The sequence below is a fragment of the Phoxinus phoxinus genome (genome assembly GCF_949152265.1).
Source record: "Phoxinus phoxinus genome assembly, chromosome: 6".
NCBI classification, from domain to species: domain Eukaryota; kingdom Metazoa; phylum Chordata; class Actinopteri; order Cypriniformes; family Leuciscidae; genus Phoxinus; species Phoxinus phoxinus.
The window spans coordinates 35,292,985-35,316,490 of NC_136881.1; the positions used below are offsets into that span (position 1 = coordinate 35,292,985).

Here is a 23,506-nt window from a genome sequence, read left to right on the forward strand (position 1 = left end):
GTGGCGGAAATGGGCTTCCATATGAGAGCGAGTAAACCATGATGATTTTCATATTTGGGTGAACGTAATTTTAAGTTTGGATATTTTTTCAACAGCACTTTTGGGAGGTACATGAACAGGCTGAAGTGACTATTCTGTGCAGATTCACAGCGTATTTAGATGAACAAAACACAGCAGCCTCAGTTGTACACTTCCACTACCACTAGGGGGCGCTAAAGAGGACTCAAGGAAGAAAAAACAACAAGAAATGGAAGCAAAGGTACAGTAGAGATCTTATTTTCTTCCTCCTCATCATTTCCTGATGGAGCAGTCCAGATGGTTAAAGGTTTCATACTGTTTCCAGCCACTCATTCCCGCTAAATCCTAACACAATTCACACAGAAGAGACGATTTCGAGAACCGAACCACGGCGTCTTTCTTTCGGCGCAGAAACCTGTTCACGTGTTCAGTATTAAGATCCTGATTATCAGATTCGTGCTTGTTTCTTTTAGCTCACTAACAGTTCAAGAATGAGCATACAGTATTTATAGACATAAGACACATAACATGCACTCACATACACACTCGCTCACAGAAAATGATCCGATATTATGCGTGTGTCGACGTCTGTAGAGTTCAGTAAACGCGCTATACAACAGGAAGGAGGAAGACGAACAGGAAACAAATGGATAGTGTCCCTCCTTCAAAAGTGGTCGGAAAGAAAGAGGTACACAGCAGCAAACAGCGTAAGCATTCAACATATCCGCCCCAATACTGAGGGAAAAGGCAAAAGTCATTAGCATATATTTCACGTAGTCTACAGAATGTACGCAAGCCCTGGAAATCGGCCCACGGCTCGGTCGTGTTGGGCCAATCAGAAGCCACCTGCACCGTCGGTGTCGGTCGACGATTATAAAAGAAGCCGTGGCTACAGCATACAGATTCCCCTTTAAAAATGTCGAAAGTAGACATGTGAAAACACATTTGTGGTGTAACTGTTTATATTAAGTGTGTGAATATCTATCTATATATATAGAGAGAGAGAAATGATTTTCAAACATGACCGCAGACAGTCCTGAGGCGTGTTTTTGACCCCTCGTCCTTCAGAGCGTATAAATTAAAACGCACAATAAAACAAAGACGTTGGCTGGGGGAAGATTTGGTTGGCGCATCCATCATACCATGAGCTTTTCGTTTCGTTTTAGCCACGCCCTTGATTCCCGGGAGTGGGCGTGGCTAATAAGCAGCAGCGTCGGCCCATTGACAGGTGGATGGGGTTCAAGTTGAAGGATTGGGGGCGGCAGAGGCAGCGTTGGCGTTCGGTCCACTGATGGCACCTGGAACAATTACAGAGGATTACTAAAAGTGCTTGTGAGGACAGTCTTGAGGTTTCTGAAATGAGTGAAGCGCTCACCTGTTGCAGCCGTGGCAGACTGGGCGGAGTTATCCACCTGGTTCTGAGCATGTGCAGGGACGAGTACGGAGGCCAGCGAGGGGTTACTGGACAACTCTGATCATTAAAAGCAAAAGATATTAGTGTAACGCTTTACAATAAGGTTGTTAACATTAGTGAACTGCATTAGTTAACATGAACTAACAATAAAAAAAAAAGTTAAAAAAAAAGCATTAGATCATTTATTAAAATCAAACTTTGTACCGGTTAATAATATTTAATGGACAACTCTGATCATTGGATAAAAATATATATTACTGTAACACTTTACAATAAGGTTCCAGTTGTTAACATTAGTTAACATGAACTAACAATGAAAAAAAGTTGTATTTTAATATTAATAAATACTGTAACAAATGTATTGTTAGCTCATTTTAGTTAATGCCTTAACTCAAGTTAACTAATGGGACCCTGTTGTAAAGTGTAAGCGATATTAGTGTTAAAACGAATTATGAAAGTACAACCACATTTAAACTACCGTTCTAAAGTTTGGGGAAAAAGAAAAGAATAGTTATTCATCAGGGATACATTACATTTATTAAAAGTGGCATTAAAGGCCGTTATAATGTTATTAAAGATTTAGTTTTTAAATAAATGCTGATCTTTTGATGTTTCTATTCATCAAAGAATCCTGTCCGTTTTATTTGACGTCTTTCTGCGGTTGAAACACTGATTGAACGAGAACAGAGCCTATTAAATGGCTATCACTAAAATATGAATACCCCTATCACTAAAATATGAAAATTAAAATGACAGGTAATAATATTATGTATGTATTATGACGGAATTTTTACAACCCCTTCCCTTTTTACAACCCATACCAAAATGACGGACAATGCAGAAGTCTAAAGGCCCTTTCACACCGGACGTGTAACAAAAAAGCGAAACGAAAAAACGAATAGTTTGCGTGCGAATATTTTGCGTCAAAACTATTCACATCAGCCACGACGCAAATCAAAATCATCAGGTCGTAAAAATAAAAATAAAAGTCGTTTTTTCGCCGCAGCACATTCGCGTTCGGTGTGGAAGCACTCATTACACCAACAGCTGATCAAAAAATAAAACCATCGCGCAAATTATTCGTGCGTCCAGTGTGAAAGGGCCTTAACGCGACCTCTGGTGCTCTTCAATTTACTGGTATTTGCGCCATTATTTAACACTCCAAAAAAGCATGTCTTAAACCAGATGCTAATTTGCGCTGCTCTTGTTGGACTGCTTTGGTCATTACGGAAATGATCTGGCTGTGCTCGTGTTCTTTAATTTGCTCGTCGTCAGTAGATCACAAGCAGAACTTTCCACTCCCATCTGCACTTTTTTGGAATAGCGCTCTCATGCTAATTTGCCTTGTTTAGTAAACCTGGCCCTGCGGTGAACTAATTGCTCATTGCGTCCTCAGGAGACAAGCCAAAATCCCCCCCACTGAAATTATGCCTTTTAAATATATTTATAGATATAATTCGAATATTAGTAAGTATAAAAATAGAATTTTGATTTCAGCCATTTTGACAGCCCTAATGACTAGTATTAACAAGTTTTGGTCAATCTATAAATGGATATTGTGAAAGAGAACCGAACCAAGAAGAAAACGCAACATTGGAACAATTTCAATCCCTGTTTCGGAAACGAAGCAAACGATCTCCAGGTCTGAAAACATGAACGCGCTGTGCATCTGTGTGCCACACATACCCTGTGTGGTGAAATTAAACAACACGGGCCGCTCTCGTCCATTCGGGAGCTTGAGGATGGGCTCGCGGAGCTCGTCGAAGAAAGTGTGAGCGCAGGCCTCGAGAGGAGTGAACCGGGCCGTCGGCGTGTACTCCAACAACCGGGAACACAAGGCTATCGCATCCGGAGGGGTCCGAGGCCGGAAAACCTAACATACGGACAACAACACAGGCTTTTTTTGTGCTATATACAAACCTTTGTACAATAATAGAAACTTCTGATTGTCAAAAGTACTATTTTTGATATAAATCTTGGATTAAATAAGTCACAAGAGAGCAATTAAATTGTGTTGGCAATAGTAATGTTATAAGGCATTATGAGAAGGGTGTAAAGACAGCAGAATAGGAGATAGAATCAAAGCCTAGAATTGAACCAAGGAGAAAAGAGAAGGATAAAAGCATGAAGCACACACACTCATGCTAACCTTAGTCCACGGGTGCGCCTTTATCTGTGGAAACTTGAATTCAGTGTAATTCGGGTTCATCTCTCGAATCTGCTCTCGTGTTGGAGTTCCCAGCACCTGGAGGAAACAAGTTCTCTTATTCTGTCCAAATCAACACTGACTTGCAAAATTACACTGTTTTCTCTTCTCGATTTCTTCCTGTTATATTAAAGCTGCTTTTGAAACAATCCGTATTGTATAAAGCGCTATAGAAATAAAGGTGATGTGACTTGAGAGTTCACGCTACAACAACTATTATATGAGATACAGAGGAACGAAATCATTGGAATCACTTTCAGATTTAATTTCAATTCATTTCCAGCTGATGAATGACAAAAACAAAAGACAGCCAATCAAAATCTTAAAATAAACATAAGGTTATTGTCCATTGGTGTGGATGCTATTATAGTTATCTTTATAGCAGTGTCATTTTACTATTAATAATATACTATTATAGTAACTATTAATATTAAAAAATAAAAAATAAAGATTTCTATTTATTTCAGTTTTAGGTTTAGTCGTTTTAGTTGTTTTGCTGTTTACATCAAAGTTTAGGGTTTTTCATATACTATTAATTTTTTATTTGATTTCAATTATTGAAAAAAAATATATATTTAAATGTAGTTTTTGTTAAGGATAACAACAACAACAACAACAGTGCCTTATATATATCATTCAGCCTTTACCTGCAGAAAATATGTCTTTTTAAACAGTACATTGAGGATTCTGCTGTATATTAGGAGAAAGTTCCTTAAAAAAAAGAAATGTAACTTCACTTTGCGTTACTCGAACACCTAACAACCTCTAAGAGAAGTGAATAATGTGATTTAACAGACTCTTCAGTTCAGCAATAGCAAAAGTTGAAGCAATCAAAATGTTATTTATGTGTATGTGTATGACAACACACACACACTTCCAGACCTTGATAATCTCAACGAGCTGATCGACACCGCTGTCGCCGGGGAAAATCGGCTGTCCAAGCAGCAGCTCGGCCAGTACGCAACCAGCCGACCAAATGTCTGGATAGAAAAACAAAAGGTAAACACTGAATATTACAGCAAATACTCTTGTTACATCACAGATATTTGATCCCATTTCTTTAGCATGTCTCCGTGTGTTTTTGAGCTCTTTATACATTACACAAAAACTATGTTGGAGGTTGTCGCTTGTTGATCCATGCAAATATATAAATGAATCTCTGAATCATCACTGAAAATATCGGAAGGAATAAATGGTCAAATTTTTTGAAAGAAATTAATACTTTTATTCAGCAATATACTTTAAATTGATCAAAAGGGACAGTAAATACATTTATAATGTAACAAACACTGACATTTTTAAAAACCGCCGTTATTTTGAACTTTCTATTCATCAAATAATCCTGCAAAAAAATATTTTTCAAAGTTTCCACAAAAATATTACGTTTGTATTATTAATATTAATTTAGAAATATTATAAATATTTATATTATATTATATTAATATTATGTTTTCAACAATAATAAGAAACGTTTCTTGAGCATCAAATCATCATATTAGAATGATTTCTGAAGGATCATGTGACACTGAAGACTGGAGTGATGATGCTGAAAATTCAGCTTTGACATCACAGGAATAAACTACCTTTTAAAAATTAAATAGTAATAATAATATTTCACAATATTACCGTTTTACTGTATTTTTGATCAAATAAAGGCAGCCTTGGTTTGCATAAGATACTTTTTTTTATTTTTTTTATCCGAAATATAAATATTTTTGACATCCCAAGGACACTATGATTTACTCAATGTAACATTTAAGTTTATATTATGACTGCTTTAATGTGAATATATGTTAAATATAAAACATTTTATTTGAATATAATAACGGAGAAAATAGTCTAATAACTCGTATATAATAGAGAATATCTACGTAAATAGATAACATAGTCAGGTATTATTAGCCTATTTCTGATCAACAAATTTAATCTAATATACTTTTTGTTTGTAGAAATTAGCATATGCGCAAACACTCAGGAACGCTAGTGACCTTTCTGTTGACAGTGAGAGAGACAAAGGTCAACCGCGGGAAATGTAACAAAAGAATACCGCGAAATTCAGAGCAGTCAATATGACCGTCTATGGCCGAAATAGGTAAATATGTTCATTTGTTTTTTTTGCCTTATGTGTAATTTATATGAAGAAAAAAAAAACATTTTAAATGAAAATACAGACACTTTTAGGAAAAGTCAGGTACCAGCAGGATTTTATTTATTTTTTCAACAAATTTATTGCAGATATAAAATTCAAACCGGTCAAAATGACCGTCATGGCCGTTCTAGTGTTAATGTGATATATAAGAGTACAGGATTTTGTGTGATACTGAAACTCTTTGTTTTCTCATTTCTTTTAGTGCGCCCATGCCGATGGTGTAGTTTACAAACAGTTTTAGGAAACAGAGCGCAGTAGATTACCTTACCTATGCTGGAAGTGTAGTCTGTGGCTCCGAAAATGAGCTCAGGGGCTCTGTAGTACCGCGAGCAGATGTAGGAAACGTTAGGCTCACCGCGCACCAGCTGCTTTGCACTGCAAGAGACGCACCAAACGCGAGAGACAGACAGAGAGAATCAGACATTACACCGACACCAGTGTACATCATTACCATCATAAGAACAATAATCAGAATCATTATTTATCACCATACACTAATTAACTAGAGACAAATTGAGTTCACCTCAGAGGATCTTTGAGCAGTTTATTCAAATAAAGTCAGACAGATTCAGATCAGAATGCTCAGTGTCGGATTTGATTCGTGAAACGGTCACATTCGCACATGAGACTTTGTTCAGTTGCCGTGAAATTGCCAGATGAGGTTTTCCAGTAAAGGTACCACATCTGTTATTCACACAAGCATTATTATTATTATTATTATTATTATTACTGCTGCCATTCACACTCTGCCACCAAAATGCCCTCATTCCCTCAAGCAACCTCTTTTTTTTTAACCTGCTTTTAAACAGTATAGATGACAGTGTATAAGATGAACACGTTGCATGATTTTCCTGCACTAAAATCTCCATATAATCAATTTGTAAAGAAATATATATGTACACTATCGGTAAAAAATTAGGGATCAGTACGATTTTTGTAATGTTTTGGAAAGGCGTCTCTTATGTTCACCAAGGCTGCAATTATTTGATCAAAAATACAGTTCAAACAGTAATATTGTGAAATATGATTACATTTTTCAATTTGAATAGGTTTTAAAATGGGATCCAAGGTTAATTTTCAGCATCATTCAGTGTCACATGATCCAAATCATTCGAATATGATGTTTTGCTGCTCACGAAACATTTCTGATTATTATCAGTGTTGAAAACAGTTCATATTTTTGTAGAAACTGATTTTTTTTGATGAACAGAAAGTTTTTTTAGTAGACAGCATTTATTTGAAATAGAAATCTCTCGTAACATGATAAATGTCTTTACTGTGACTTTTGATCAATTTAATGCACCCTTGCCGAATAGAAGTATTTACATATTTTTATTTTTTATTACTGACCCCCGACTTTTGAACAGTAATACAAGCACAATTTTTTTATTTCATTTCAATCACCAAATGTTTTTTAAGATCATGAGCATCAATACATAACTATCTTTCACTCAAGATCTCGGTTATCAATAAGCGCCGTTCACTTTACAGCCTCGTCTCACCTTCCAAAGTCACAGAGTTTGAGCACAGCCGTCTCTGGGTCGAGCAGGAGGTTCTGCGGCTTGATGTCTCGATGGCAGATCCCATACGAGTGGATGTACGCCAAGCTGCGGAACAGCTGGTACATATATAGCTGAAAACACACATAATCAGTGACTTTAATACGGCAGAGTTGACAAGCCGAGTCAAATCTACCAATGAATCAACTGAAAGCTCAGAAGTGAACTAAGATATGGCACAGAATCCAGCGCATGAGACCTCTAAAGCAGCGAGACCACCATGGTCGACCAAGCCGCATCAGAAAGCCCATAGTTGACTGGATTCAGAAACTACGTTTTGCAGTTTTGGTCCATCAGCTGGACCAGCACCAAACCAACTTAGAAAATCACACATCTTTAGATTAGTGAATAATGTCAGACTCTGTTAACTCTCTGGTGCGTGGCGGTCAACAATGATGACTTCTTTTTTATTTAAATCAAATGAATGTACTATATTTTAGTTAATTTAACTAGGGGGGGACTTTATAGTACTAAATTGTATTTATGCTGTAGTCATTTTAGTAAAGTAGTCACTTTTTGAGCATAGACCTGAAATTACATTTCCAACTTAAACTGTTATAAATCTTGAATGCTTTAGAGCACATACTTAAGTTTGATTTCTTTTCAAAGACGGCACTTGGCAAATTATTGCTGAAGTGAAAAAAGTGAAAACATTTTTTTTAACTTTTTACGTTTAATATGAAAAATGCACAAAAAATATTATTTTAAATTTCTATATGAAATATATGTTCAAAAACACGTTTTTACTCTAAAACTGCATGAAAATCAAATAATATCTGTAATTCTAAACAAGTTGTGCTCCAAATATGAGCTTAATATCTAAAAAAAATGAGCTTTCAGTAAGACTTTTCACTATATGAAATTCGTCACCCATTCATTTTTGACCGCGAGGAGTACAAGCGTGACTATTTTTATCTGGACCATTTAACATTTTCGACTGATGTTCATGATTTTTTTGTGTGTGTGTGTGTGTGTGTGTGTTCACATAGCAAGTGCCAAAACCTTTACCAAGTTTAGTACCATTCCGATGAAGTAAACAATTCTAAACAAACAAAACGTAAAATAATTTCGTCAAAAATGAGAGAGCTGTTACCTTCACATAGACCATGGGCAGATTCTGCTTGGCTCTGCTGTAGTGTCTGGCCACTCGGTACACGTTTTCAGGCACGTAGTCCATCACCAAATTCAGATACACCTCATCCTTCTGTGGATGTGAAGAAGAAGACGAGGGAGGGAAAAAAGAGAGAGTGTTTGATATCCAGAAAACATCTTTATAGGTTGGTTATGGGTTACAAGCAATGGTTAGAATAGATGTACAGTCTCAGGTGTGTGTTAACTGGCTATACACACAACAGCATCAAAAGCGGTTCACTATATTATCCAGAAATAAATATTACTATGAGGATATGTAATAAATAAGCCATTTTTGGTTGAATTTTAAATATAACAAACCGTTCCATTGATTTTTATATTTGTTAATTTCTAATTTCTTTCTTGAATGCTTCTGTTAAATACACCTACTGTAGCTGAAAAAATAAAGCACTGTTTATTTAATTTGTATATTATATGTTGTGTATATGTAATGTGTATCCTTGTTCTTATCTTTTAATAGCGAAGAAAATAATGACAAAGATTTTTATCTTCGTCACTTTGGCCTAAATGTCAGCCATTCTTTTTTATTTGATATTTTACCTTGTAAGGCTGTTTTTAAAATAGAGACATTAGTTTGGCTGTAGTCACTCAGTCACTTGCAAGTCACTTGCAAAATAGTAAAACCAACGTAAAAAAGAAACGTGATAAGATCATGAATCTCCTGAAAAATATTGTGATATAATATTTTTGCCATATCAGCCACCCCTATATTCAAATTAAAAAGTTATTTTAAATTGTAATAATATTTCACAATATTACAGTTTTCCTGTATTTTTGATCAAACAAATGCAGCCTGGTGAGCAGAAGAGACTTTAAAAAAAATAAAATAAAATGAGAAATATTACAGACCCCAAAACTTTTGAACGGTAGTGTAATATTTCTCACCTTGGGGGACTTTCTAGGAAGAAAATGGGGCCTGAGACTCATCACACATGAGACAGACTATTTAAACAGTCATGATTTCTCTCTCTTTCCCCCCAGAGACAAGAACTCCATAAAGTAGCTGGAAAATAAACCAGCCAAAGGCACTGAGCCGTTTCCCGCCCCGCAACAGTGAGATCAGCTCTGCAATTGTCCTGTGATTGGCCGAGTGTTTTCTGAGATGTGCTGTGATTGGTTGTTCACGCACACATACAAATACTTAGATAAAAGGGGCTGCTGTGCTAAATCACAAATATTGATATCAAGGCTCCATGCTGGTGCTTTCATACAGGTGATAACTAAAGACAAGCGTTTTACACATTTTAAAATACAGTGATAATTTTAGAAATTATAAAACGAGGTGCTATTGCTGCTGATTGGTCAATACAGATTTCCAACCATGCCAAAATACATGATATAGTAACAAAACCTCTGTAATAGCATACTGCATAATGTGTAGTATGTACTATATACTAGTGCATATGACATTTTAATATGTTTGTGAAACTGCTAAATATGCAATGATAAACTTTTCAAACGGTATTATGCAACTTTGTAAAATGTTTGTTGGCACAACTTTAAGATGTAGCATGTTTGCACATATACACATGAAAATAATTACCTAGAATATGCATAAAGAAAATAATTATAGCCCCATTAAGATTGATTGATTGATTGACTGAACTATGTTCGAAAAAAAGAAATGACACAATTTACGGAGCTCTACATGAGAAAAAATATATTTCAATGCTTTTGCGTCCTCTCGCAATTATATAGTTGGGTAATTATATTGTATATAATTTGCGGGCATCATGAAGCCGCAAACAATATGCGGGGTATTGAATATAATATCCACTCATTTCACAAGATAAGATGTCAATGTTAATGACACTAAGGATCTGTTGTGCACCAAATCCTCCGCCATCGTCCTGTCAGTCATCTCTCCTTACTATCTTGATGTGAAAACTGAAATCTGATGTACTGTAATGTAACAACAACCGCAGCAAGCCTAACCATGTCCCTTTAGGGCCTCCATAGAATGTGTTATTCATTTGCCATGCCTTTCTGAATTGGGAATCAGGCTTCGGTCACATCCCTAGTACAATCAAATATTAAATCAAGACACAGTTAGCGCTTGGAAAGTCAAGACAGGTGACTTGCATTGTGGAATGCAATAGCCGGTTGTAGACTGCACATATTAGTTGCACACTACTGAGTCTAGGTTACACTGCTGTTCTTGACTATAAACTGGTGTGATAGTCAATATCCATGAACTTTGATTCAACCGCACCATTGCCAAGAGAGTAAAGAGGTATGTAAATGGGTGAGCGTTCTGTCTGGACAGGGTTACATAAAGTCGCAGCGGTCAGACACTATGTCACCGTTGCTGGAATGGAGGGTTACACCGGTCAGGACAACCCTGATCTCGCTGTCTGTCAATGAGACGGGCAAAGATACCAGCTTCACAGGCCATAAACATAACTGTGCATGTCTACATATGCAGACATGAATGCTAAATCAACACGTTAATGTATCCCTTGCTGTGGGGGTAGAGTTTCCTTCAAATTGCAGCAGTACTTGTATAGTGGTTCTTAACCAGTAAGACTTACCACAAAACTTACTATTATCAATATTAAAAACAGTTGTGTTGCTTCATGTTTTGCAGAAATAGTGGTACATTTTTTCCAGGATTCGGTAATGAATATAAGATTCAAAAGAACATTTATTTGAAGTAGAATTTTTTTTTTACTATTCAATATTTCACAGTCACTTTTGATCAAGGTAATGCACCCTCGCTGGACAAAAGTATTAATTTAAACAATGATCTACCATCCGACCATGCAAACTAGAGCATTTTGTGCAAATGCATCTGTTACTAGCCAAGTGCCTATATCCTCAAACCATAAACACATGATACAAGAAAATATGTCCAGACTTGATTGTTCAAGGCACTATTTGTGTCCTGAATTAGAAAACTGGTGTAAAATGTCTTTCCGGCCATAGTGACACTTTAATCCATCATGACTGTGGCCATTCACTTACAGCATCCTACTTTCTGTACCGTTTCTTTTCTTTTACGCCTCTCAAAGCACCCGTCACACATTGAGAAAGATAATAAATATATATAAGTAAATATGTTGCCAAAAATAAGTTTATTATATTAATGAGGCAGTTAAAAGATGTTGAAGGTTATATTGATAGCTAGTGGTTGAACTGGGTACTGCAGTCCAAATTCAAAATATTGGAGAGAGTCGTTTCCCCGCCCCTCCTCCTCAGACTTGATGCTCACGTGGGTTGCCAGATTGAGGGTACGCAACAGAAACGAGTGTAATTGACAATGGAAAGAGACGAGCCTTACACTGCATTCACACGGTGTCGGGATGGAGGGCGTGTCTGAAGCTTGGCGCTGTCAATAGTGACAACAGCCAATCACATTACTTCCAGGTTGGACTGCAACACGCTAGGGTATTTGCATAAAGGTGATCTGATTGGCTGATGCCTGCTTGAAAAGTTGAAAAATTTTCAACTTCTCCCACAAGCAACGCCAGTGACGCGATGCACAAGAACCCACAATTCAGTTCGGCAACACATCACCCGTTCAAAGTAAATGAGAAGTTGTAACGCCGACGCCCCATGTGAATGCACTGTTCCGGCATCAGCTAATCAGATTGCCTTTATTGCCTTTGCCTCCGTGGACGTCCCCACACCTGTCCACGTGCTGCACAATTTTTGTGACGCGCGAAAGGTGCGCATACAACAGAGCATCTGCGAGTTGAAAACAAGCGCATCTTTCTACGGTCACGGCCAAAGCTGCTTCCCAATTCAGAGGCTGCATCATTCAAAGGACGCGGACTTTAAAGGAAACACCTACGAAGGTCATGATGGTCGGAACGAGCGTTGTTAAATGGGACGGCCTAGCTTACGGAGGACTGTTCTTGTCGCCTAGGAACTGTAGCAGCTGCCGTTGACGAGTGGCAGAAAGATATATTAAACAGTCTGAAAACAAAACAGTGTTCACAAACTGTCTAAACATGTTCACCAGGGTCCATTTCTGTATATAATAAAGAGTATAAACTACACTGAGATAGAATTCCCTCTTATTAAGATATAAGTCAACATTTGAAATGTTTTTTTTTTTTTTTTTTACATTTGTATCATTAGATATTTTAGTTTGTTGAAACCTTATACCAATACATTGAAGTTAAGTTTCCGTTTAAAAGTGTAATTTAGTCAATTTCTCTCAAAAAAAATCTTATCGGTTTTGGCGCGCAATGAATTCTAGGGTAGGCAAGGCCTTGAAGTATCCATCTGTTGTATCCTTTATTTTACGGGAAACGAAGGACGCATTTGGAGGAGCCTTTGAATTGGGACAGCCTTCATTGAGGCATTTGGCCTTCAGCCATCGAAGGATGCAGCCTCTGAATTGGGACGGAGCATTTGAAAGGCTCGCATGCTCGACTGTGTGCGAGACAGAGCGGAACGTGGAAAATTAAGTATACCCAGGCCTTCATTTCTGGGACCGCGCAGTCACAAAAATTGGGCTGCAAGCAGTATTATTGATCATCTAACGTATATGTTTGCAATGTTTTTATTGCCAGCCATGCCAGGGTAGAATTTGTGTCCCAGTTCGTTTGCAGGCTTCCATTGCTGTTTTCTGCCAATTGGCAACCCTCGGTCTCGAAATACTATTGGTAAATTGGACCAAAATCACACAGACCAAAGCAAACAACAGACATTCTGACACAGAATGCACATTACAAAGCAGAATAACTGTTTTTCAGAGAAACAAGTATTTGAACTTAGCATGGTTCCTACATCTCTGCCAGCGTAAGGTATTTTTATGATTTAGTACAGTCAAAAAAATGACACAGAGCACCTTTAAAAGAGCAAGAGAAAATCTAAACTTCTGGCGAAGGCCAGCAGAGAGAAAAGACATATATACTGTTAAACACTGCTTTAGTCACGGAAAGGCCCTTGATTGCTTTTCTGACTGATGTGACACTTCAATTGAATTCACTCGATCTAAAATGTGAAGGAAAACAAAAATGTGCGCGGATGAAAAGGACTCTCTTTACTCAGTAAAATCCTCATGTTTCACAACCACAATCATTTCCCAAACCACAAGCAATGCATGAGGCTGCAATCTATATTTATATATGAACGTGGCCCTCCTGACTGAAGTGGACGACCTCTGACATAAACTATGCATATATGAACGTGGTTAGGGTTAGGTTACATTGTGTGGTACCTTGATCTTCTTTCTCAGAAAGGAAAATAAAAAAAGAAGTGGTTGATTTTGGATGTCTGCAGCTTGTATAAATTTACTCTGTAAAAACTTACTCTCAGGTATGTAATGCTATAGTATTCTCGTTATACGATCTTGACAAGACTCTGATCCTATTTGTGTGATCTGTGTATAGATTATACATTAAAAGGGAAGTCTGAACTCTGTGAACTCTCTTCTAGAGACACACACACACACACACACTTCTTTTGGTTGGCTGCACAGGAGCCAGAACTTGTCATACAGTAAAAATAGGGCTGGTTTAACAGTTTATCTTCCCATCAATCAAAAGTTTCCTACTGAGCTTTCATTGGCCGCTGCTGTGACAGGTTTTGCCCCTGAGGCTATCGCAGGATTACCCAGAAATCCCATCCACAGGTCAACTCTGCAGAGCCTGAGCAGCAAGTGCTGTAAATCTCAACAAAATGACCACCCTGCTGGCATAGCAAGTGTCTTCTGCTAAATATACTGTAAGATTGTGCATATTACTTATAGTTCTATTCATAAAATGATTTGAAGATGAATGACAACGGTTTGTATATGTGCACCGCACCATGAGAGGGACATTTCATTCAATTTGTTCATAACATAGTGGAGAATCTCATCAAACAACACCAAACCCTCCAAAAAAAAATTTTTTTTTAATTATTTGTTTACATGTTGAATAAAGAAAAATAAATGGCATATTAGAATAATTTCTGAAGGGTCATGTGACCCTGAAGACTGGAGTAATAATGCTGAAAATTCAGCTTTAGCATCACAGGAATAAATTACATTTAAGTTTTAAAATATTTTTAAAAAGGAAACCAGTCATTTTTTAAACTGTAATAACATTTCACAATATGACTGTTTTTACTGTATTTTTGATCAAATAAATGCATTATTGGTAAGCAGACTTCTATAAAAACTCTTTTAAAAAGTCATAATTATTCCAAACTTTTTGAACGGTAGAGTATATATATAATTATTATTATTATTATTTATTTGATTGCATTTATTTTCAGGGTTAAGTCATCTTACTGCAATGAAAAATTTATATTTATAAAAATAAAATGTGACATTTTATTACAAATAAATGACCACCATGATATTACCATGATATAAAAAATACTTTAGAAAAATGTCATAATATATATAACTATGATATTACATTAATATTGCCATGATATACACATACTTTGTCATAATATATTTTTTTACATTACATTAATGAAAATTTGATTTAGATTTTTTTTCTGCATTACACTAATAATTGAGGGAGAACTGAAGTCACGGTCTAAAATAGGCTTAATTTTCTTTGTGCAAAATATAATTTCATATATATGTGTTGTGGTCCAAGCTGGAAGTAATGTGATTGGCTGTTGTAACTAGGATGGTCGCATCAGCACTAAGCTTCAGACACGTCCTCTGTCAACCATCAATGTTTACTTACTTTTTTTTTTTTTAAGTCATTATTAGCAACAGAGTACAAACTAAGTAAGAGAGTGAGTTTGCTGGAGAGTGTATTTTAGTGTGCAAGAGCCAAACCAGCGGGGCTCTACTGCAGTCCCTCATCATAAAGTCAGGTATCAGACTGCTATTCACTTAGGTTTGCACCACAGGAATACACATCCCATGACCCAGAGCATTTGCTGGGAAACTACAGGGCCAGCATGTTTGTGGTATAGGGCACTTGATGGTGCTTAGAGGGAAGAAAAGAAAAGTGGCACTCACTTTGTCTCCGCTGGAGTAGAAGAAGTACCGCAGACGTACGATGTTACAGTGATCCAACTTCCTCATGATCTGCAACTCACGATTCTGATATAGACAAAGAAAAGAGTCATGAGAACTGACATCATTTCACGGCTAAATGGTGAGCAAATGTCAACAATGTCACCTCAAGGGTAAACGTTAAACTTATTTTGGTCTTACAAATCTGACGCACTTAGCTTAGAAAATCTGAGCTAACACACAACCAACGATACACACATGCATACCTTAAACCTTTTATCCTGCAGCACCTTCTTTATGGCCACCAGCTCACCGGTGTCGCAAAGCTTCGCTTGATATACGACCCCAAACGAGCCGTTCCCGATGACCTTTGTGTCCGTGTAGCTGACCTCCTGAGCTCTGTCGGGACCCTGACCGGGGGTCGCGGCCACCGTTGTGACTTTACCGCCATCTTTATCTCCTAAGGAGAGAGAGAAAGTACAACACACCATGAATATTTCTTCGTAATTCACCGGTCTGTTTAACACAGTCACATCAGCTCTAGGTGTTAATATCCTCATTAATGTGTGATCCTGCGTGTGTCAAAACACACCTGAGCTCATTTTCGACTTAAACACATCCGCTTCACACCCCACCGTGTTTTCACCCCCCCGAGCAAGTGCTTGAGAACATGAAAATGATGAATATGAGCATCAAATGCAGAAGTGTCCTCAATTATACAGTAGAAAGATATTTTGAAACTCACCACTCACCTTTTTCTTTCCAATTCTATTAAAAGAGTATTTTTATCACGATTAAACAGACTTTTTTTAAATGACCCTCCAATGTAGCAAAGGTCTGGTTTCTTAGTGTAAGCGTCTGCAGTCCAGTAATGGAAAACTGGCTAAATAAAGTTTCGTGAGTTATAATTATGGATAATGACTTTGTATAGCTAGCAAATGGGATCATTAATCAGCACAATGAGAACTTTAATTGGAAACTAAAGCCAGATCATTGTTTAGAAAGTGATCAGGCCAAAGCTGAGGTCATGGAAACTAAATGTCCAATAACATCGGTGACCTTCTTTCACTTTTTACCACCATAAAGTATATTTTACATAAACCAATCATATTCTTGTTAGCTACAATACCGTTCAAAGGTTTGGGGTTGGTAGTTGGTACGATTTTTTTATGTTTTTGAAAGAAGTCTCTTATGCTCAATGCTTATGCCATTTATTTGGTCAAAATATTGTAAGAAATATTATTACAATTTAAAACATTACAAATGTGCTTAATGTCACTTTTGATTAATAAAAAATAAAAAATACTTACCGTAACCCCAAACTTTTGAATGGTAATGTACATTTACAAAGCAGCAGAATATGATTACATTAACAAACATTTTAATTATGCATGAGAATGATTCATTTTATGACCAAACAAACATAGTTTATGTTTCTGAAAGGTGAGACAATCACATTTATGCTGTGTTTGAGTTTACAGCAGACTAATTTCTGGATAAATTATGGTAAGAGAAGCAATTATTGAATCCGTTCTTCAGTTTTTGATAAACACACACACACACACACACACACACACACACACACACACACTCCCTAAAGGTAAGTACAAGGTTTACCAAGCAGGTTTCAAAGCATTGACGGTATCATGATAAAATAAATAATTAGCAGCTGTGTTTGCTTTCTAAGTGGTAGTACAACGGTGATTAGCAGCCGGAGCGAACTTTTCCGGAAAGCAAGCGGTTTCGAACTTCCAAAACGAACTCCAAATTAAATTGGTTTCGGCCCGATTTTGTTCGAAATGACGTCACAATCACATCAGTTCGTTCTTTAATTTCGCTTTAAGTATATCGGAGCCTTAAAGCATACTATTAAATTTACAGCAAACCATCTAAGTTACTTTCTCAAATAAATGGTTTCCCATGTATTGAGTGACAGCTCTCCTGTCCTCATGTTGAGAGAATCGTGAGTAAGTGCAGAGGTGTTATGTGCGCTGTGCAAACATGATGATGCTATTGTGGTTCTAGACTAAATGTGAACATGCATTTACTCATCTCACCAACAGAAACACAGATTCAGTATTCCTTCAAATGAATAAAAACAGTGAGATGCAAACTTAGAATACTGTATTATGCAATTATGCAAGGATTAAATATGTAAAATAATACAAATATACTTTATGTATTTATTCTCATTTTATTAAACAGTGTCTTTGCTGGTCCAATTAAACCGTACCAATGACTTTAGTTAAACATCACATTTGTATATAATATATACAATATTGTACATAACATATATATATATATACATTTGTTGTTTTTTATTGCTCAAGTGTTGAGCTGTGCCGTCTACTGTACAGACGAGAATGTGCATTTGCTTCAGCCTGAGGCTTATTCATTTCACTTTTCATGTGAAAGGGCCTTTAATTTGCCCAAAAACGTTTTTTTTTTTGGTCATTAAAAAAAAACAAAAAAAAAACGAGCAAGCCCAGCCCAGGTTAGAAAATGTAACACAAAAGTAACGCAACGCATTACATTACATAAACGGTAACTAAGTAACACAGCAAGTTACTTTTTAGGGAGTAACGCAATATTGTAACGCATTACTTTTAAAACTAACCTTCCCCAACACTGCTGAATAATAGATCTGAAATGAACCACTGTGAACGAATCACTGAGTATGTGAGCTGAACTCTAGAACAGATTCATGAACAAATCATTCAGTTTTTTGAATGAATCAGACCAGGAACTAGGTAAAAAAAAGAAAAGAAAATTCAGTCTGTTCCTAACGCAAAGCTAACGTACAGCTTCAGGACACTTGAAATGTAGCGCACTAGTACGTGGGCTACTTTCATGGTGCTTTTTGGGGCTTGGTAGATGTGCTTTATGAGAAAATCTGCATTGTTGCAGTGAACAGGAAACAGATATGCTGCATGTTTGCCGGTGATCTCGGCCCATTTAAAGGGTTAGTTCACCCAAAAAGGAAAATTCTGTCAGTAATTACTCACCCTCATGTTGTTCCAACCCCATAAGACTTTTCGTTCATCTTCGGAACACAAATTAAGATATTTTTCATTAAATCTGAGAGTGTGTGATGCTGGCCAATAGTGAGCCTACGTTCTGAAGTACAACCCAGAAGTGCTGCGATGTTACACTACGTGAACTCACTCAGAGGCCCACACAGAAGAAAATTAATAGTTGAATAAAGTAGTTATTTTTGTGGGGGGTTTTGTGCACAAAAAGTATTCTCGCCGCTTGATGAACTTATGGTTGAGCCACTGTAGTCACTTGGACTATTTTAAACATTGTCTTAAATAACTTTCAAGTTTCAATTACATAGAAGCCTATGGAGGGGTGAGACAGCTCTCAGATTTAATAAACAAAATCTTAATTTCTGTTCCGAAGATGAACGAAAGTCTACTTACTGACAGAATTTACATTTTTGGGTGAACTAACCCTTTAAGAAAAATACTATAATCATACGTGTGTGTGTGTGTGTGTGGCAGGTCAGGTGAGCCGTGGAGTAAAGTGCAGACCGAGCGCACGTTCAGCGCGGGGAAATGTGATGAGTCAGAGGGCGTGAGCGTGAACACACACTCGCACGATGAGCTAATAAAGATCTGGGCTCCCAAACTTACCCAGCATGGAATTTTAATTGAGTCACGGCCCATTACTTACCCAGATCATCTTCCCATCCTGCTCCTCTGACACCATCCCGCTCAGGAACTGACTAGTCATTTAGCAAATCAGATAAACCGAGGCATTTAATATAAGACACAGCTTAGCTTAATCTTCTCCCGTCTAAGAGACTTTTCATCATTACGGCTCGAGCGTTAACCACATTATCTCACATACAAAATGATTATCCCTCACCATCCGCAATCATAAGAACAGATGAAAATTAATTTGTCATGAATAAACATGAACTGATTATGAATATCTAGCTCTGCAGAATTTAAACACAGAAGTAACCATCAACCCTTATTTCTTAGTTTTGTTTATATTATAATGAACATCATGTTGGCCGTCATAATTAACATAATAAACATAAAAACAGGCACATTTGTTCAATGCGCTGATATATTAAAATCCTGGCTGATACCGATAAGCCTATATTTATTTTATTCATGTCATCGCCAATAAATACTGATAAATGGCTAATATTAAAAATTCTATAATTTTCCATAACTAAATAAAAAATAATACTATACGATTCATTGCACAATTAATTATTCAATATCTGATACCATTGTCAATCTATTTTTTAGATTTTTTTGTCAAATTTTTTTTTTTTTAAGTACATATTTTAATGTAAACAATATATTAATGATCAACCAACGCCACTACAATTGCCTCAATGAACAGACTTCCGTCCGCCACAGGCTCGTTTTTATACACATTAAATAGACATCTATCCTAAGAAGGTCTATAATAGCTCTAAATAGGATTAAAAGCCTAATTTGCTTTGACAGGTTCACTGTATTTTCTTTAATATGAGCGATGAAATGCAATTTCACGGCTATAATGAAAGGCCTGCTGCTGTTCTCTGACATGCATGTCTAGACAGACTGTTTGCCGCATGACAGTAATGAGAACGTCACATGGTCAGGTGTAGCCCCTCTTTAGGACACACCCTGTGGAGGAAGGCATGCGGCCTCGGGCCTGGGCGTCGCTAATGGCAGCAGGATGAGTCAGTAAATGAGCTGGTAAAGCTGACGCTGTTAGAGTCATTTGCTGTCAGCTGATTAGATCAATGCCAGCATCACCGGTACATACTCTCGCATACATGCACAATATTCAAAATGCAACGGCCTAAATATCAAAAGCAAAAAATAAATGATATTTTGCATACACAAAATGAAGACTATTTCATAATATGGCTCTTTTTTTTATTATTATTTTTTTATTTATTATTATTAATTATATTTAAGCCCATTTACGGACCATTTATGAATATACAGTTCAAAAGTTTGTAGTTAGTAAAAAAAAAAAAAAAAAAATGGTATTAAAGTTTCTTATTGAATTTATTTTTTCAAAAATAAAATTACATTTTGTTTTGGAGCTTTCCTATAATATATTTTCATACATCCAAGGTCAAAACACACTTTCACTTTCTCATAATGTATTGCTGCATCACCTAATTTCTCAACGAGTCTGAAAATGGATTGTCCAAAGATCCGGTCTTTCTAAACCCCTCCTTTCGCAGCCTAATCTGCTCTGATTGGTCAGATGGACCAGTCTGTTGTGATTGGTCTACTCTGCTCTGATTGGTCAGATGGCCCAGTCTGTTGTGATTGGTCTACTCTGCTCTGATTGGTCAGATGGCCCAGTCTGTTGTGATTGGTCTACTCAGTCTGCTCTGATTGGTCAGACAGACTGGTCTGTTGTGATTGGTCAGATGGACGGGTCTGTTGTGATTGGTCTACCCTGCTCTAATTGGTCAGATGGGCCAGTCTGTTGTGATTGGTCCACTCTGCTCTGATTGGTCAGATGGCTCAGTCTGTTGTGATTGGTCCACTCTGCTCTGATTGGACAGATGGTCCAGTCTACTGTGATTGGTCTATCGCTTACAGAACGTGTTGGAAATAAAACGCCTATTACCATATCTGAATTTCAGCTCCTGAGGCTTCCTCAGCGCTTCAAGTTTTACCGTATCAATTCCAGCCCAAGTCCTCATGCTTTTGAAGTGCATGCGAAGTGGATTCGCATCAAGTTTAAGGGACGGGCAAAGTACTGTAGGCATTGTTCGCGGTCAGCCAATGAAGACCAGAGATGGCATTATGCTATTTTTTTACAATGTTACGTAGGTATGTAACAGAAAGAATTGCTGATGACTCGTGTCAGCAGGTCAGAATCGATCATTTCTTTTAGTTATGTTGTACACTTTGATCCTCAAAATTTTGCAGACCTTTTACATTTACAAACAGCTATATTACACTCCGCATAAAATGTAATATTTAAAAAAAAGCTTAATAGGAGCACTTTAAAATGAAACGGTTGAAAAAAAGTGAGTTTGCACAGCGATGCCAAAGAAAAACTGGTTTTGGTTCCCCCCCAAAAAAATAGTGAACAGTTCTTAAAAGAACCATTTTTTTCTTGATGTGAAGAACATTTTAATAATCTAAAGAACTTTTTTTTCCACTATAAAGAACCTTTAGTGGAATGAAAATGTTCCTTTGGTGTTAAAGGTTATTTATGGATCCATTGAAGGCAGCCAATAAAGCGCTTTTTTTAAAGTGTGCATAATGTATTAAGAAAAATACAAGCTGCACTGAGTTTCCATTATAGCAGAGCACCATTACACCGACAGGCATGTGTTAAGTGCTGGACAAAGTGTCAGTCCACGTGTCCTCCCCTATTGTGAAGTTGACTGTGACACTACTGTAGAGTGGCTGTGGAGACATTTGGAAAAGGGATAGAGTCAGAGGTGAGTCACACACATCTCTCTGATCCTCCGTTCCTGAGAAGCACAGTGGTGAGATACACATCATTAGTGCAGGAAATGAGTGATCCAGCTGGGCTGAGGCTCAGGAGACAGGCCTGTCAATCAAACCACGGGGGCACGGGTTCAAAGAGTGGACGCGGACATTTTTACAGCTCGTGCAGCTACGCAAACTTCATCCAGCTAGAAAATAAGATGAGATATCAAGCTATAGTAGTAAGCTATGCCTCAAGACAGTCATGGTCTTATAAATCAATACTTATTCAAGGATTTTAGGGCACTAAAACAAGCCATGAGCTCATCTTCCTTGTAAAACAACGAATCAAACCAGCTAATGACAGACCTCAAATGACAGATATATGTGGTCACAGGAATATTCAGAGGATTATGTATGCGTCATGTAATTGTGCCAACCAAAACTGGCTAGTATAAAACACAATAGTATAACAACAACTATAATAATAACCCTGAATCAGTGCTGACATGATGCGCATATGACACAATTCTGATTAATATCTATAATTCTTGTGCAAGTAAACAGTCATTGTCTATGCAGAAAAAAGGTCTGGGCACTGCAATCTCCCTGCTATAAAACTACTGAGCTGTGCAATGATGCCCAGGCAGGGTGCTTCCTTAATGCACAATGCAGCAAATGTATTTCCATTGAGTAGATCTGATAATAAGAGACAGGACCTGACCCATCCCTTGAGATCCAGGCAGCAGTACATTAGGGGATAGATTACATGACAGATGCTCACAAACTGTATATCACACACATCACCAACTGAGCATTTCTTGTGTTTCTAATGGTGTTTGGCTGAGAAAGATTGTGATATGAGATACAGAGGAGATGATCATACTTACTGCTGACTTTCATGTTGCCAAAGGCTGAAGGCTGCGGCACTGGCTTGCAGCTCTCCGCAAATGAGGTGGTCCTAGGCCGGCCTGACATCTCCAAGATCCCGTTACTCTTTAACCAAGATCCTTATAGGCTCCTTTAACACAAGAGTAAATGTCTGGATCCCAAGAAAAAGCTTATGTTTGCGCAAATGAAGGAAAACTCCAGTGTAGCTCTTCTAATGCAATGAATTCAGAGGTGGTCAGCTGATGAGAGATGAAGATATCCGTTCTTTAATACGCCGTTTAAAGCACTGCCCAAAACAAATGTTACAAATTAGTCCCCGTCTTAGAGTTGCCGATGATAAAGTCACAGGAAAATGTCTATGGAAAGCCAAAATCACATTGTCTTGAACACACATTCAGCCTATTTCAGTTCATATCTCGGCATATCCAGCGCGCAGAACTGTTATCTCGCATGCGCATAGATTCAATCTACCGGGACCAGATGAATTTACTCGATTATAGTTTATCTTTCACTTTATATCCTGCAGATGTTGCCGGCGTGCATCGGATAAAGCTGACACCGAGACTTGCCATGACCGCATCAGTCCTTGATAAATTATCTAGATCCGATAAAACGCTAATCATTCAGGCTTCTTTCTTCTAAATGATCGGACTGGTGTCGCTGGCTTTTTTTCTTGAGCTCTCAAAGAAAAAAGAAAATCCCTGATGAAGATGTTCCCTTTCGACTAACACAGCAGCGGACGCTTCTTGTTACCGATGAGATTCGTGAAAGAATCATTCATGTGAGTC

The 23,506-nt window shown here is 37.4% G+C and overlaps 1 protein-coding gene across 1 annotated transcript; it reads right to left on the reverse strand.

Annotated features, from left to right (window-relative positions):
• gsk3bb (glycogen synthase kinase 3 beta-b) lies at window positions 1-23,506 on the reverse strand. Its single transcript, XM_079617308.1, has 12 exons — window positions 23,209-23,506; window positions 22,718-22,848; window positions 15,681-15,874; window positions 15,418-15,501; window positions 8,440-8,550; window positions 7,290-7,420; window positions 6,056-6,162; window positions 4,521-4,618; window positions 3,582-3,677; window positions 3,119-3,305; window positions 1,394-1,489; window positions 1-1,316 (listed from the first exon to the last, which is right to left on the reverse strand). The coding sequence occupies exons 2-12, from the start codon at window positions 22,803-22,805 to the stop codon at window positions 1,258-1,260; spliced, it is 1,251 nt and encodes a 416-aa protein (XP_079473434.1). The 5' UTR covers window positions 22,806-22,848; window positions 23,209-23,506; the 3' UTR covers window positions 1-1,257.